This window comes from Pieris rapae, chromosome 14 (assembly GCF_905147795.1).
Source record: "Pieris rapae chromosome 14, ilPieRapa1.1, whole genome shotgun sequence".
Lineage (NCBI taxonomy): Eukaryota > Metazoa > Arthropoda > Insecta > Lepidoptera > Pieridae > Pieris > Pieris rapae.
The window spans coordinates 4,604,055-4,619,960 of NC_059522.1; the positions used below are offsets into that span (position 1 = coordinate 4,604,055).

Genomic DNA, 15,906 nt, shown 5'->3' on the forward strand with positions numbered 1-15,906 from the left:
GGAACGGTTCTGTGAAAAAATAGTTGTATATATAAAGGCGGCAAATAAAACAGAAAGAGCGGGTCTCGCGGGGAATTGCGCCCCGGCTCGCCCATGAATATTGTTAATAAAAAATATTACCGATGTAGTCGGGGCGTAATTCCCGACGCGTTAAATAATATCAGTGAAATATAAAGTCCCTGGACACTATGGCAGGGGAGTAGAGTGAAAATTATTAAAAAAAAAAAAAAAAAGTTGACATCATCTCGTAATAATTTGCGTAACTAGATTGACTACAAATTAATTAATAAGAACTAGGTGGTGAAGCACTGCAAAGGTACATAGGATGCCTGGTAGGCCGACTGTGATACAGTTCTACCCTACCTTCTTATTATCAAACTGAGACTTTAACTGCAAAAAAACACATACATGGAAGATAATGTACCAGAATACCCTTAGAGCCATGATTGGACGCCAGTGGTGTAACTACAATTGAAGTAAAACAAATAAATTCAGCCATACAAGACGCGTTCCGGACAGTGCCGGATTAATCACGTAGTAAGAGTAGCAAATGCTACGGGTCCCGCGAATATGGGGGCCCCGCGCTGCAACGTACCCAAATATAATTATGCCCGTATCCATAATATAAAATATTAATTTACATATCTTGCTTCACTTCCACTTAAAAATCTAAAACTCGATTTCGTCACGTTTAATCGTAAAAATAAGTAGGCATTTTACAAACTTTGTTGAATATATAATCACTTACTATTGTGATATTAAAATAATCACTTTTAATAAACACTTATTTATGCTGTTGATTTGCTTTGCTTAAATAATGCTTTATTGGAGTGTTACTATCTCTAAATTTGCTGATAATAGAGAATTAAAAAAAATATTTGTACGGTTTTGTTTTATTTAATACCCTAAACTTAAGAAGGGTATTAAATGAAACAAAATAATAATAGAATTTGCTACAGGCCCCGCACTGGCATAATTCGGCACTGGTTGTCAGAAGCATCTAACGCTTATATGAGTTGAAACAGCATGCTGACAAATTATAAACATAGGTCCTTCATGATAATGGTTTATTACTAAAAACTTGAGAGGTGTCAAGGGACACCCGGATGGAACGAAGTTCCTTTCGATTAAATAGTGAAGGAATTGTAATACAATTTTATTTTTTAAGTTATAATATATTTTTTTATTATTAACAAATATAATGCTATTTAAAGTTAATCAGTAGTAAGCTTTAGTAAAAATTGGCTTGTGGTAATTGAAGTAGGAAACATATGTTTTGGATTCTATATTATTTATGTCTTGAATCAACTGCATCGATGGTAGTATTATATTTTGTTGTTTTTATTTCTTATCCCTAGGAAAAGTAAAAAAAGACAACATCACGAGGTGTTCCTAGGCGGTCACCCATCCAAGTACTGACCTCGCCTGACGTTGCTTTACTTCGGTGATCGGTCGAGAACCGGTGAATTACAACAACTATAGCAAAAAGTGGCGTGACATCTTTTCGTAAGAATTTTTCCGTCTAGCCAAGAGGCTACGCGCGATAAGGAACTTCGTTCCAATTTAAAAGTTGAACTAAAGTTGAATTATTTTCGATAATCGATTATATTTATTTAGATCTTTTAATTTTGAAAGATTAAATGACAATTGACCACATCATCGAGACCATAGAGCTTGTCAATGATCTAGATGATTCTATGGTCATCAAAGTCAAAGGAGATGATCACCTTTATTTTTGAATACGTACAAATGAGTGGATAAATAAATAGATAGTATCAAATGTCAGGTAAATTTGTTGCCGTCAATGTCTGACTTGTTTGATGTTTCGGTTCTGACTTCAGACTTCTATAGTCTTTGTTTTTCAATTGAATGAATCAAGTGTTTGTGTAAATGATTGTGAAACAAAGAATTTCCACAAGGCGAAATAGATGAGGCTCGATATAGTTACATTTTTTAACATTACTCATGAGTACGGAAGAGACTCTGTTGAATCTCGACTTCGACAAACCAAGCACAGTTATTACGCCGCCCGATGACGGCGTGGTTTCTCTCTCCAGTAGTGCTGAAGACATTTGCTTAGTCCCTGAGATTGGATTTGAGGGCACCGTGGATTCTCCGGGTGTTAACCGTGAGTCGCAACCGCTTCTTGGCGGTCGCGGCGACATAGAAGTATCATTCAACCATTTTCCAGGTAAAAAACTTATAATCAGTTGGAACAACAATAATCAGTGTATCGTTCATGTTTCTGCAATCAAACGTGCGTTGTTAAATAAACAACGATGACTATCTCTACATAACACTTGGAGGTCTTCGCTAATGCTTATGTGGCTTCGAGAATAACTTAAATAACCTAATAATTAAACCCGACAATCACGAAAGAACCCAATGTTACATTACCTTGACACAAAATATTTTTTTCTTGTCCATAAATTATTTTTGAAATAAATTTGATTTCGTTTATTTAGTGTTCAATTTTTTGTTAAGAACATGCAAAGATACAGCTAAGTAATGAGTAATATCAAGAAACATACTTAATTCAGTTAGTTCAGAATTGTGTGAATGTAGGTACAAGACATTCTGTCAATTTTCAGTGAACTGTAACAGCTGTAGTGTTTCAGGATTCTTGTTTTATAAATTAAACTGATTATCATTGTTATGGACTTTCCATTTCTGTGCAGTAAGTTTTAATAAATAATTTATCATAGTATTTTATTATTATCATTACTTAATACTTTTATATGAGTTAAAAACATCCTCCCATATGGTAACAACAGCATGTGTTTAATTTTGATAAAACTATTAACATTATTATAAGATGTGATAAAACTTATTTTTCACTGATTGTTATTCCACATACTAAGTCTTGTGAACCGCCTTAACATTTACATTATGCTAATTTAAAATATTATTTCTGTAATTTTTTGTATACTATTTAAACAAGTTTGTATGCAAATGAGCTTTATATAGAAAATACCTTTAGTAGGTTAATGTGGTTGGTGTAATCTCATGAGAAATCAAACTTTTAAATTTAATCAATAATTGTAGAATACATGAAATTTCTGTAAGTTAATTGTGTTAATAAGTTGTGTCTAATGACAACAACTTATATATCAATAGTAGTTCTTTATGCCCGGAACATATAAATATAAATAAATCAGTAATGGTATAGATTTAATTTGTTTATTTAATTATCAATAACAATTTATGTCTTACCTTACCTAAATTGTTACAAAATAACCTTGAATCTTTGTAAAAGTTCATTACTTAGTTCAATTAGGTATTGTTAATAAATAATTTTTGCAGGTCAAATGTTAGGCGTAATCATTACTCACCCTTGAGTGAAATAATTTTTCCTTAATTTAACCAACACAGTCATCAGTAGTTAGGCATTCTGGTGCTTTATCTGGTAATTGTGTTTAAAATATGAATCTATTTGTTTAACAGTTCTAAAACAATATGTATGTTAACAAAGTACAACAAGAAAAGTATGTATTTTATATAATCAACAGATAAATGAGATATAATAATTTATTTTAAATTATGGCTAAGTTGAGGTTGATGTGCAAGGTCAAGGGAAATCTTTCAAATAAAGAAAAGAAATAACCAACTTTAAAAGTTGAATTTAATCATGTTAGCAAGATTTTTAAATATTTATATCAAAAAAATTAACGATATATGTGGGATAAGGCGTAAACGTATTTTTAATAAATTAACCAACAAAACAATTTAATTTTTATCAGCAGCAAATAAGCTTTTTTAAATATTATTCATTTTGATCCTTATTATCGACGAAGATATACTTAAGAATGAATGTAACTGTTATGATTAAAATTAAATTTGTGTTGTTGGGCCTAAGTATATAAATATTGGTAGTTGATATCCTCAGGCCAAATACGCAGAAGGTCATGCAGCGGTTGCGTGTGTGGTTTAAGGCTTAATCCGAAAGTCATCAGATTTCATGTCTAGCGGTTATTTCATATTATGTTAATTTAAGACTTAAATATCCAGTCAATTCCTTACTTACCTTAAAATATGGTTCTATGAGATTAATTTTTTCTTCTTCATTCTTACTTACGTTACGTTCGAATAGTATAACTCTAGTTTTAGTTGATTCGAAGTCCTCTTCCTTTAGCTTTTTATTTTCTATTAAGTCCAAGTCCTTATGCTTTTGTCATTTTAATTTTGGTTCTAAAATTAGGTAATTGTATATTATAAAAACTGAACGACTATCTTATTATGGTCACATTTGTATGAATTTACAGTTGGACTATTGTGTATCATTGTACCTATGATACCAATTATCATAATTGGCATGATGCAATTTTTATCGAATCCCAACAAGTAGTAAATAAGTTATTGATATGCTGAGTATGTGTGCATGCTGTGCATATACAACACACTTCTTGCTTATTATAATAAACTGAGTTAACCCAAACTTAGCAATTGATGCGAACAAGGCTAAGATGTTACCGTGTCCTGCCTCGGGCGTTTGTTGGTGGCGCCGTGGGGTTTTGTGGGTGTGCACAGTGGCGAGTCCCACATAACCCTTCAACGCGCCGCGGTATTTCCCAGGATAAAAATACTTAGCAATTGGGAACCTGAATACAAACAGAAGTTTACTGTTACTGTAGCTTGATTTCTTTTAAACGCTTGTTCCCAAGAGAAAATCGAGCGTAAAATGGCATTTCTAATGGAAAGTAGACGGTCTTACTCATCAACATACAGTAAATCTCGATTAGTTAACGATTGGATGAATGAATTGATATAAATGCTTATGAATAAAGAGTTTAGTTTTCTATGATACGATGCGACTTTCATTATTTATGAAACATCATTAATTAACCACAGAATAGACTGAATAGTGTCCCGAAACCCTAGTGCGAAATTACCTATTTTGCTTTTGTCATGTGTTCCATTAAAACGTTATTTTTTTAAATATGTTAAACATATCGTTAATGTGGGATTCGTAATGTGCGTCATCAGTTTCGATTAATTTACATCGCCATCGAGCGCTGCCTCGTTAAAGACGGAAATATGCCTGATTGTGTATGTAAATTGATTCATTTCTCAAAATTTCGATGGAAACACAGGATATAAATTAGTGAACTACTATAATTATAAAGAATCTCGTTTTGCTCTGTCAATTACATGACGTTATCTACGGTCGATAATAGATTAAAATGCTGACTACATATAGAATGTTTTAATGGTATTAAAAATGCACTTTTTTTTCAGATGACCCTCAATTTAGCGAATTAGTATGGCAGGCCGAGGTTGCCATCGATAATGGAATATACCCAGAAAGGATATATCAAGGTTCCAGTGGGTCGTACTTTGTCAAAAATCCTGGAGGGGTGAGTGTAAACTTATATGGTTTCCTAGAGTATTGATTCATATATTTACATCCAACGCTTTATGTGTTAAATTTTTGTTGTAATTTAAAGTCCGATACAGTGGAAGAGATAGATGATACTGATTTGCGAAAGAGATTTGTTATGTACTCATATTTATATAAGTAATTAATATTTAAGATGTTTTGTTTCGGTCATCATAATTAATGTAAAAAAAATAATATTACCTAATTGAGCAATTAATTTATTATAAAATTATTATACATTACTATTATGTACCCACAACATTATTCTAGCTTAAAAAAATAAATTTCATAACAAGCAAATTATCTCAACTTGAAATGTTATCTACTAAACAAGTATTGGGCCACGGAAACGAATAATTGAATACTATTTAGCTTTACAAGCCGTCTTCGTGTATACAGACACAGGTCTGCGCAAAACTTAGTCCCGAGGTCAATTATTGGCGATAGAATTTTTTTCTCTCATGTAGTAATCTAAACCTACCTGTAAAATCAACAAAATGGTCAGTGGATCAGAAACTTCACACTTAGTACATAGATTTATTTTGTTTGCATTATGCACAACGTATTGTATGTATTATATACAACGTAATGCGCACATTCTAATTAATGCCACCCACGGGATTGTATCTTAATAGAAGTACATAGTTCTAACATTTTGCCTCTAGTACCTACTCATGAATAAATTTTATACATATATTTTTCGAAAATTTTAAGCAGGCATTGATATCTTTTAAAAGTCATTGTGTGATTGTTGAGATATTGCTTGATGTATGTCCCGAAACGAAATAGCTTGCTGCTTTTAAAAATTCAAATTATATTATTATAGTTTGATCAATGAAAAGCAAATATTATGATTACTTTACGGGGTTAAGGAATCTTGGAGATTGGATTCCTTATTTGGTGTGAAGGAGACAGCGTAAGAGTGAACTATTATTCAATTAAAAAATATAAAAAGGGTTGTTTCCGCCCGGGATCGAACCGGGGGCCTTGTGCGTGTGAAGCACACGTGATAACCGCTACACTACGGAAACGATAGTCGTTCATACGAATACCTCTTTCGTTAAGAATAGAAGTTCCACGTACTATTTTTATCTACTATTACATATTTCAGAAAATAATCGGCGTGTTCAAACCGAAAGATGAAGAGCCATATGGAAGACTGAATCCCAAATGGACGAAGTGGATGCACAAATTGTGCTGTCCATGCTGTTTTGGCAGGTCATGCCTTATTCCCAATCAAGGGTACCTTTCAGAGGCCGGGGCAAGTCTTGTGGATTCCAAGATCGGTCTTAAGATCGTGCCTAAGACTAGAGTGAGTTAAATTAGTTGTTATCTAGCAGTTAAAGATTTTGTATATCGCGTAAATCAATGACAATATGCACAGTTTTTTTCTCTCGTTAAAAATTAATGCATGGTCAACAATAGGTAGTGTTTGTCGTTGATGCCAGTGGCGCTACAAGTCACATATCGTCCATTTTTGATGCGATTTAGACTGAAGGTTAATTGGTGCACAGCCGGGCATCGAACCTACGATCCTCAGGGGTGAAAGCCGCTCGTTGAATGTTATAAGTAATACACCTTTATTTCCTTTTAAGAAGTTTGTAAGATCCTCAAACCTTTTCATTATTTACAATGTTTAACTTTATTTATGTCGTAATCCTATTGCGTATAACATTTTTATATAATAACTAATAATTACACAAAAAATTACGCAAATACAATCTCGTATTTACAATTTTACGGTGGCATAATACATTGTGTCGAAGAAATATATATAAAATTAAGACGAAATATATTTTATAAATTACAGATGGTGAAATTAGTATCAGAAACCTTCAATTATCTGCGAATCGACCGCGAGAGATCGCGACTGAAGCGCGCTATCACGGAGCAGTTCCCTAATCTACGATTTAATAGAATGGGTCTTCCACCAAAGGTATAATATAATAATAAATAATAAAAATAAAGGTATATTGCTCTTTTGGGGCGAAAATTTAGTTTTATTAATAGCTTCTTTCCACGGAAAACAAATATGGAACTACTGAAATTAGGATGTAACGTTGTAAGGCAATAATAACAAACACGTAAATTTTGGAACCACTGAAATTAAGATGTTACGTTAAGGCCAGATTGACAAAAACGTAGATTTATGTGTAGTGACTATTGCTTAGATTTTTTATGGGGCTATTTCTCGTTTGTTCCCAGCTGGTCAATTAGAATTTAAAAAAAATGTAATTATTTTTTTATAATTACCGTCATTACACCCAAAGCTTTATATGCTTGTATATATATCAAAAAAGTGAGCTTCTGTTTCTGTATTTTTATTTTACATAAGTCTATAGTTAACTTTACTCCACACGTTAAAATAATAAAATCAATATAAGAATTATTTCGAATGTTAATTAATGATTATAATAAATAAAATAATTATTTAGAATACATTATAAAATTACAATAACACGTTACGATAATTTCAAAGAATAAGTTTTATAATTAAAACGCTACTACTAATTTAATTAAAACTGACTTCCGCTATTTATTGGCAAGCCGGTTTCTTCGCGATGTTTTCCTTTACCGTACGAGCGAGTGTTAAATGTTAAGCGCACATAGAAATTCTTTTTGTACACAAAGGGTTCGAAAATACGACCTCATAGATAATAATAATATACCAATTCGACTTAGGGTACTTCAAGAAAAGAGCGTACCAATTCTTAAAAGGCCGGCAACGCACTCGCGAGCCCTTTGGCATTGAAAGTGTCCATGGGCGGCGGTATCACTTAACATCAGGTGAGCCTCCTGCCCTTTGCCTCCTGTTCTATAAAATAAAAAAAGAAACACACGTTGACACCCAGTATATGCACAGCAATCTAACGCGATTTGTTATTAATTATATTAAATAACGTTATCTTGTAGAATTTTGCCTTTTATATTTATTCATTTGTTACATACTTTTCAATACATAGATAAATATCGCCAATCATTAATTTCTAGGTGGGGTCATTCCAGTTATTCGTAGAAGGATATAAGGACGCGGACTATTGGCTGCGAAGGTTTGAGCAGGACCCACCGCAAGAGCATGTTATGAAGAAGTTTGTGTTTTTTTTTAATGTGCTATAATTCTAAAAACCCAATCCATGGTAAGCATAACCATGCCACAATATTACTTGCCATTTCTGCAAATCCTGTGAAAACATTTTAATTTTAAAACATGACCTGCGCTGATATGCCATGGTCATCTCATTGGCTACATTCTCTGGCCTTCTCGACTCTCTTTAGATAATTTGTAATAAATTTTTTCTTGTTATTTTATTTTTAAAGGACATACACAACCGTCCCGTCTACATACGAAACGCAATAGAATTGAACTGACTCAATAGACTATAGAATGACGTCATAGACAACAGATAAATTACATGTAAATTGTTTTTAAATTGTATTTTTTTTATATTGCTACACAATAAATGTAACTGGCAAGTCAAAGTTCCTGCAATACTATTCTCACTACATAAGGAGTATTTTATATTAGCAATTGATTATTGCATCACATCTGTGAGGTTGATTTTCTTTCGTTTCTAAAATCACAATCTCGAGCGTTGTCAAATATGTCAAACTTTTTATAGAAGAAATTGTTTGACAGCACTATATATTTTGTTTATATACACTATATATCCTTTTCGGTTCATGGTTAAGTTGGATGTTAGAAGTTTTTTGTTGCCTAAATTACATACTTGAAATGACAATGTGCAATTTTAGATTTCAGTTACAATTCGAGCGTCTTGTCGTACTGGATTACATAATTCGTAACACGGATCGCGGGAATGACAATTGGCTGATCAAATATATGGCGCCATCTAACCGGAGTGAGCAGGATATGACGGAGCCGTCTGTAAGTTGTTAATATATTGCTTTTCCTTTCAGCCTTGGTTCAGCGTCACTCGCGAGCCCTCTGCCATTGAGAGTGTCCATGGGCGGCGGCGCACTTAACATCAGGTGAGCCTCCGGCCCGTTTGCCCAAAAAAAAGAGTTGTTTTTTTAAAAACGCCTATTTCAGCAAATGCACGAATCTGATGCGACCACACAAAGATTCTCATTTCAATACAATTAGCTAAAGATAAAACAAAATTAAACACCACATTTAAAAGGTTTAAATTAAATCAAGGAAAATACTGTTATTCAAATGTATTTGAATTAATTTAATGCTGGAATATTATGAAAGTAATACCGATAATAAACTAATTTATCAATTCATTTCAAAATCATTAATTCAATTAGGTAACACAATGTACACAATTAACGTCAATAATGAATTACGTAATACATACTTCTAATTTTACATTTATTGCCAGTTCTCAAATCAAGGGCGTAGAACGGAAGAGAAGAACTGGCAATTAACTCTCCGCTACCAATTTAAATCGCCAAGTTCTTGTTCAATGTTTGTAAGGAACGTCGATCATGTTGCAAAATACATATTAAGTGATTAATAATTAAAAAAAATAAAAACAAAAATGTGTCCTCAACACGAACAACACGCATCGAAGCAACGATTAATATCAATTACTAAATATTTTAGGAATGGAGTGGGGGCGGCATAGAAGTCCGTATAGCTGCCATAGACAACGGACTAGCATTTCCATTCAAGCACCCGGACTCGTGGCGGGCCTATCCTTATCACTGGGCGTGGCTGCCGCAAGCTAAGAAGCCTTTTAGTACGGAGACCAAGTTAGTAAAGATTTATATGAGAATAGACTGCTAATAAAAACGAAAGCACTTTTTGAAACAAGAATGGATTATTATTTATTATAAATAGTAGTATATAATACATAAGTATGAACAGTACTAGTACAGTAGTATAAAAATAAATTACATAAAACCATTATTATATATAATATATATTACTGGAATATACAAAATCTGCAAGTTTATAAATTTCCTAGAAAATTTACCAACTTTAACTCTAAGAGAGATAAATTGTATTATTTTACGCACACATTTTCGAATATTTACCGTCTGTATCATGTGCGCTCAGATTGGTTGAATAAGTCACTCACCTAACCTAACCGTTTAGAAACTTACGAATGGATATCCGTTAGTTTATAAATTGAAACGAGACGTCGCAAATTGATAAAGTTGAAGAATTTGAAAATCCTACGAATTTCCAAGGAAATTTTCAAAACTTGTGGATTTTGTTATCTCTCAGTATCGGCATCTTATACACAAAAATATTTTTAGAATTTTTTTTAATTGTGCCTAAACTATGTATTTAAAATATGTATTATTAGACAACACAAAAACTTTTATAGGCAGTTATTTTACTGAAGCTGATCTTTTGTTGCCGTATCAGAACGAAAAAATTCAACTCAGACTTGTTTTGATTGACTAGTGTATTTCTTTGTGTGTTCCGTGTATTGCTTGTACGTTCTTTATTCTTTCCTCGTATTGTAAGCGATATAAAATCCTATACCCTCATAAAGAAGTATATGCGTCTATAATTTATGACTATAAAAAAAACATCCTTATAGTAAATAACCGTATATTTGACCAATAGACATTTATTCGTTCGCGTTGAAAAATAATAAAATCTTTGTAAAAAAAAAATACCAAAAATTTATTGATTTTTTAAATGTTTGTAGAGAGTTGGTGTTGCCATTGCTGTCTGACATGAACTTCGTTCAGGAACTTTGTGATGAATTACATATACTTTTCAAGGTTGGTTATATAAAAATGCTATTATAATAAGCTATGTATATATTCTCAGACGTATATAACGATATAAAAACAAAACATTAAAAGTAATAATATGTCCCATAAAAACAAGATTTTACAGCAAAAAAAATCTAATATCCTAGACACCCGTCTTTTGTTCGGTTATTGGTGAAAGGAAATTTGTTTGGAATTAACAATCAACAAAAGATTATGGGACATGCATTTATGTTTGTCTGTTTTTCAGCAAGACAAAGGTTTCGACAAGCGTCTCTTCGAACGGCAGATGTCAGTAATGCGAGGTCAAGTACTGAACTTGACTCAGGCCCTGAAAGACAACAAGAGTCCCGTACAACTCGTACAAATGCCGGCCGTCATCGTTGAGAGGTAATTTTATTTAATAATTAATTAATTTAATAAAAAATAAGAAATCTTTTTACACATTTGATACCCCTAAACGTGAATCAAGAACTGATGGACTAGTGGCGACTGCGTGCGACTCTCATCCCGTCGCGCATTCAACACTTCGAAGGGAAACTTGGGCTACTTGAATTCCGTTAAACCAGCTGGTTTTTTTTATGTCGTCTTCCCAGCTAGCCAGAGGTCTACCTCTTACTTTTTCCCTATAGACCCGCCCATGTGGTCACCGTTTTCGTCCTAGTGAGATTATATACATACTAATGATAATAATACTATTTGATTTTGATACACATAAAACAGTCGGGGTAAAAAAGGTTCTATACATGAGAGTTGTAAATATAAAAACTCTTTGTCAGTTATCCATTCTAAATCGATAAATATATCTAATTAATTAGTGGAGCATTTAAACATACGCTATGCTACGGTTAAAATATTGGTCATCTTATAAAAATTATCAATGATTGAATAATAAATTAGATTAGTTGACTGTTCGACAATCGTTGGTATAATAAAATATATTGCGATTTTAGGGAGCGAGAAATTTTTATATAAAAAATTTCACTGATTTGTTCAAAAGCACTCGAAATTAATTATAGTCATGTAATTCCGATTTTTTTTTTCAGATCTAAGAGTGGCACGACCCAATCTCGTTTCTTCGACTCGTTCCAACAACGCTTCCAGCAGAAATCACCATTCTTCTCTTGGTGGTGAAATATGGTATGTTTTTATAAGTACGGCCATACTGTAAGTTATTAATGAAATTTCCAAATTATAACAGTACATGAAATACACGTTTTTTTTGTATTGTAAAAAACCAATTTGTATGAACTTTGTTAGATGTCATTGGTTAAAAAAAATTACTTGTTTGTATATTATTAGTGAGAGAAAGTCATTTAGATATTATATTAAACTGATTATTTTTTTGCAGACACGTGGATACAGACGAACGATAAAATAGGATTTTGTATGTATGTAGTATTTTAATCTACTGAAGTTGAGACGATCATTCCAATTATCTATTTATAGGGTTTCACAACTTTGTGACAGAAAACTATTTTTTTAATCAACTATGGCTTTGAAATTTTTAATATTTTTTTGTTGTTGTAATGGCGTCTTGTTATGAACATTTTGTAGTTGACATATTGGTTACGAGTCCCCAATTGAATTGACTTAAATAGTTTCACCAAAATTCCTGAGATAACCTTTGGATGTTGGTTAAAAATGTAAAAGAAAAAATATTCAACTTCAGTATTTGTGAAACATAATATAAACGTTTTTGCGTTATATAGTTTAGTTACTGTTAAACTAGCTGATGTTAACGACTTCAATGAAATATTTCAATTTGTTTAAAATCTGTTTTTTTATATCTAATCGTATATCATAGAAATGTCTATGTTTTATGTATATGTAATTATCATTTAAATTATTTTATTAAAAAATATAATTCGTTATAAGAACTTTTAACATTAGTCATTGATGATTCATTTAGCATATAAAACTTAAGTCGCAAACATCAGCTAGCAATATGCTTGTTATTAAAATCACCCAAATTTCATAGTATATGTATATTTTTAGAAATGGCAACACTAAGTTACTTCTTTAAGAAGTAACTTAGTAATTGTATTCAATTTCCATCAAAATTACACATGACAAGCTTTTATGTAACATTAATAACCATTATTAATTCAACTAAACGAAATACTAAGTATGAGTGATACACAACTCTATAGATTTGTATAATTTTGAATGCTAACATTAAGTTTACACAACAGATGGCGTTTAAACAAGTCAATAAAATTTCGCGTCTCATAATCGTTACTCGTCTCTTTTTGACAAATTTCATCTTACCTTTGATGAAAAGAGACAATTTTAAATCTGTATTTAGACAGTTTTTGTAGTTCCAGTTGAAAGTTATATTCGCTTATGTGGGACCACAAGGTCTTTAACCTTAGGGACCGTTCAAGTAGTACTTAACGAATTTTGGGGGCTGGGGATAAAACATAACGATGTGGGGCGGGGCGTGTATTATGCGTCATTGTTAAGCTTATTTTCGACTTTTCAATACTTTACACCACATAAATGGCAACTTTAAGATGTAATAAATCACTGGGTTGTAACGAAAAGCATTATTGCATACAGAAGAACTTTAGGGCGCGTTACATTGGGGGCAAGAATCTCCAAAAATTGCGTGACGTTACACTTGAACGCTCCCTTACTGAATCAGATAACAGTATAGTGTTGCCTTTACCAATCATATCGTCTGTAGATAACTTTCACGTATACCTATATAATTTGAATACAGAAACTTAAGATTTCTCGTTTTATTCTCATGGGAATATCCATTTTTATTGTGACGTGTGTAAAAAGCAGTATATAGCTGTTAAAACTCGCATAATATGACAAGTCAAAAGATTTTTTTTGCAAAATTTTGTATACCCATAAATCAACATAGTAAAATTGAAAAAATATAGAATGCGACTGATTTAGCTCTAAAATATTATTTTTTACGGGGATCCCTTTTATTATTTTTGTTACCCATTTTGCTTATTTATTTAGAACAATTTTATCCCATGATAGTGATATATTGTAATCTTCTAGAATATCATAATAATAGGTTTGTTAGATATTAATCGGTGACTTATACAATCAAAGTGCCTCATCTAACCAAGTCGTGAGAAGGAGCTCGAATTTTTACACCCCGTTCCTATATTTAACTAACGAATATTGAAGGCGGTAATCAAGAATTACAAGCGATAGTAAAACGTACAGTTCCCATGGGGTGTATGAAAAGATCAATCGAAAGGGTAAAACCTCCTTCGTTACTTTTTTGTTTTTAGTTCTTTTTTTTTGTAACAACTATCCACGAATATTCTTTAAGTTAAATAAAGGAACCCGTAATAGACCAAAACTCGTGAAATAGTTCCAAATAGCTCGAGCAATAGCTTAGTGTTCCATGATTTTAAGCTAATATAATGTGAATTTACATCTGTGAGACATGCATTTTAACTATTTATTATTATAAATGTACGATTCAACATCGCTGGTTTTCTGTTACATTACATAAAAATAGTCTTCGAGAGTATGCAGGATTTAAATAATTATAAAATCCTCAAATAACACGTATGAGAAAAAGAATGAAGCCCTAAGTCTGTTATTTCAATTCCAAATATATTACTTGACATTTGACAATATGGCTGACTTTGACAGTCTTCGCCGGAAACTATTCAATCAAATAAAACAATATTCCCACGTATTCGTGTACGTTGTGAAAATTGCGTAAAACATATTTAAGTTACTGTAGTAAATTTATACTTTAATGTTTACTGGTCATTGTTAATAGCAGACTTGGTGCCTGGTATCACAGAATAATTGTTAACATCTTAAATTTCAAGACAATGTCAACATCGTTTTAAGAGAAAACGGCTCATAATCAGTAGCTAACATAGTTCCTTGTTTAAGAACATCTTCGTACCTCCACGCTACATATTTCTATTCATACTCAGCTATAAAAATAAAACTTAAGTATATCTTTAATTATCATCATATTTACAAGTATTCTATAATTGTCTTTTTTTCTTGCACGTCATAATAATTTTAAAGGGTAATTTTATTTTGTCTTACGTGTTTTTTTAACGGACGCTTTTAGATCTCTCACCTGATACTCTTCCTGCTTTCAGTAGACATTTATCACTACTATTAGCAATTGAAAACTGTGTATTAAAGGATTATTATCATTTAATATTTCTATATCGGCATATTTAGTCATTTGCAGTGTTGGAGGTGTGAAGACGTTATTATAATTAGTATGTTAAAAATTAATAGTTTACAAATAGCTGAATTGTTTCGTATAAGTACCGAGCCGTTACGTGAGCCTTACAAAATTGTTGAATAAGTTTGCCCAATAATTATTAAGTTTCTTCCCAATGTATAGAAGAATTTGTAAATAGTTTTAACAATTTCGTTATATTGTCATATTTATAATATTTAATTGAAGAAAATATAATCATCATTGCAACTTGGTGTATTTATTCTCCAACCTCTCCAGTACATATCCTACATAAAGTTCTTTTAAAAAGGTGAGAAACTACTAAATGATATATTATGTATGTATGATATGCAATATATGTATCATATTATATCTGTCATGCTGTTATCTAACAATAAGAAAGAGCGAGTGTAGGCTTAAGGGCAAGTAACTCACTGTTTTTATTTAAGATAACATTATAAATCCATGTAGGTAATGTTACAATGAAGGCAAAAAACCATAAAAGGATAACTTTAAAGTAGAATTATAATGATAAAACTACCACCTATTAAATGCTTAAAATTTGAAATGCTTAAAAAATAAACGTGGAATTAAAAAACTATTGCTGTTTACATACTTTATTAAGGGCTCAACATAAATTGTG

At 31.8% G+C, this 15,906-nt stretch overlaps 1 protein-coding gene and 1 non-coding gene across 3 annotated transcripts; one reads left to right on the forward strand and one right to left on the reverse strand.

Moving 5' to 3' along the window:
- Positions 1-1,831: 1,831 nt before the first annotated feature.
- LOC111000420 (phosphatidylinositol 4-kinase type 2-beta) lies at positions 1,832-15,512 on the forward strand. Of its 2 annotated transcripts, none has more exons than XM_022269838.2 (11): positions 1,832-2,191; positions 5,236-5,354; positions 6,489-6,689; positions 7,188-7,313; positions 8,369-8,466; positions 9,131-9,263; positions 9,948-10,096; positions 11,008-11,083; positions 11,325-11,464; positions 12,121-12,214; positions 12,426-15,512. In XM_022269838.2, the coding sequence occupies exons 1-10, from the start codon at positions 1,966-1,968 to the stop codon at positions 12,206-12,208; spliced, it is 1,356 nt and encodes a 451-aa protein (XP_022125530.1). In that variant the 5' UTR covers positions 1,832-1,965; the 3' UTR covers positions 12,209-12,214; positions 12,426-15,512. The 2 variants fall into 2 exon arrangements, with proteins under 2 accessions (XP_022125530.1, XP_045486947.1); XM_045630991.1 differs by lacking the exon at positions 1,832-2,191 and adding an exon at positions 2,513-2,677.
- Positions 6,336-6,408, reverse strand: Trnav-cac. The gene has a single exon. It is a non-coding gene; the product is annotated as a tRNA-Val (tRNA).
- Positions 15,513-15,906: the final 394 nt, after the last annotated feature.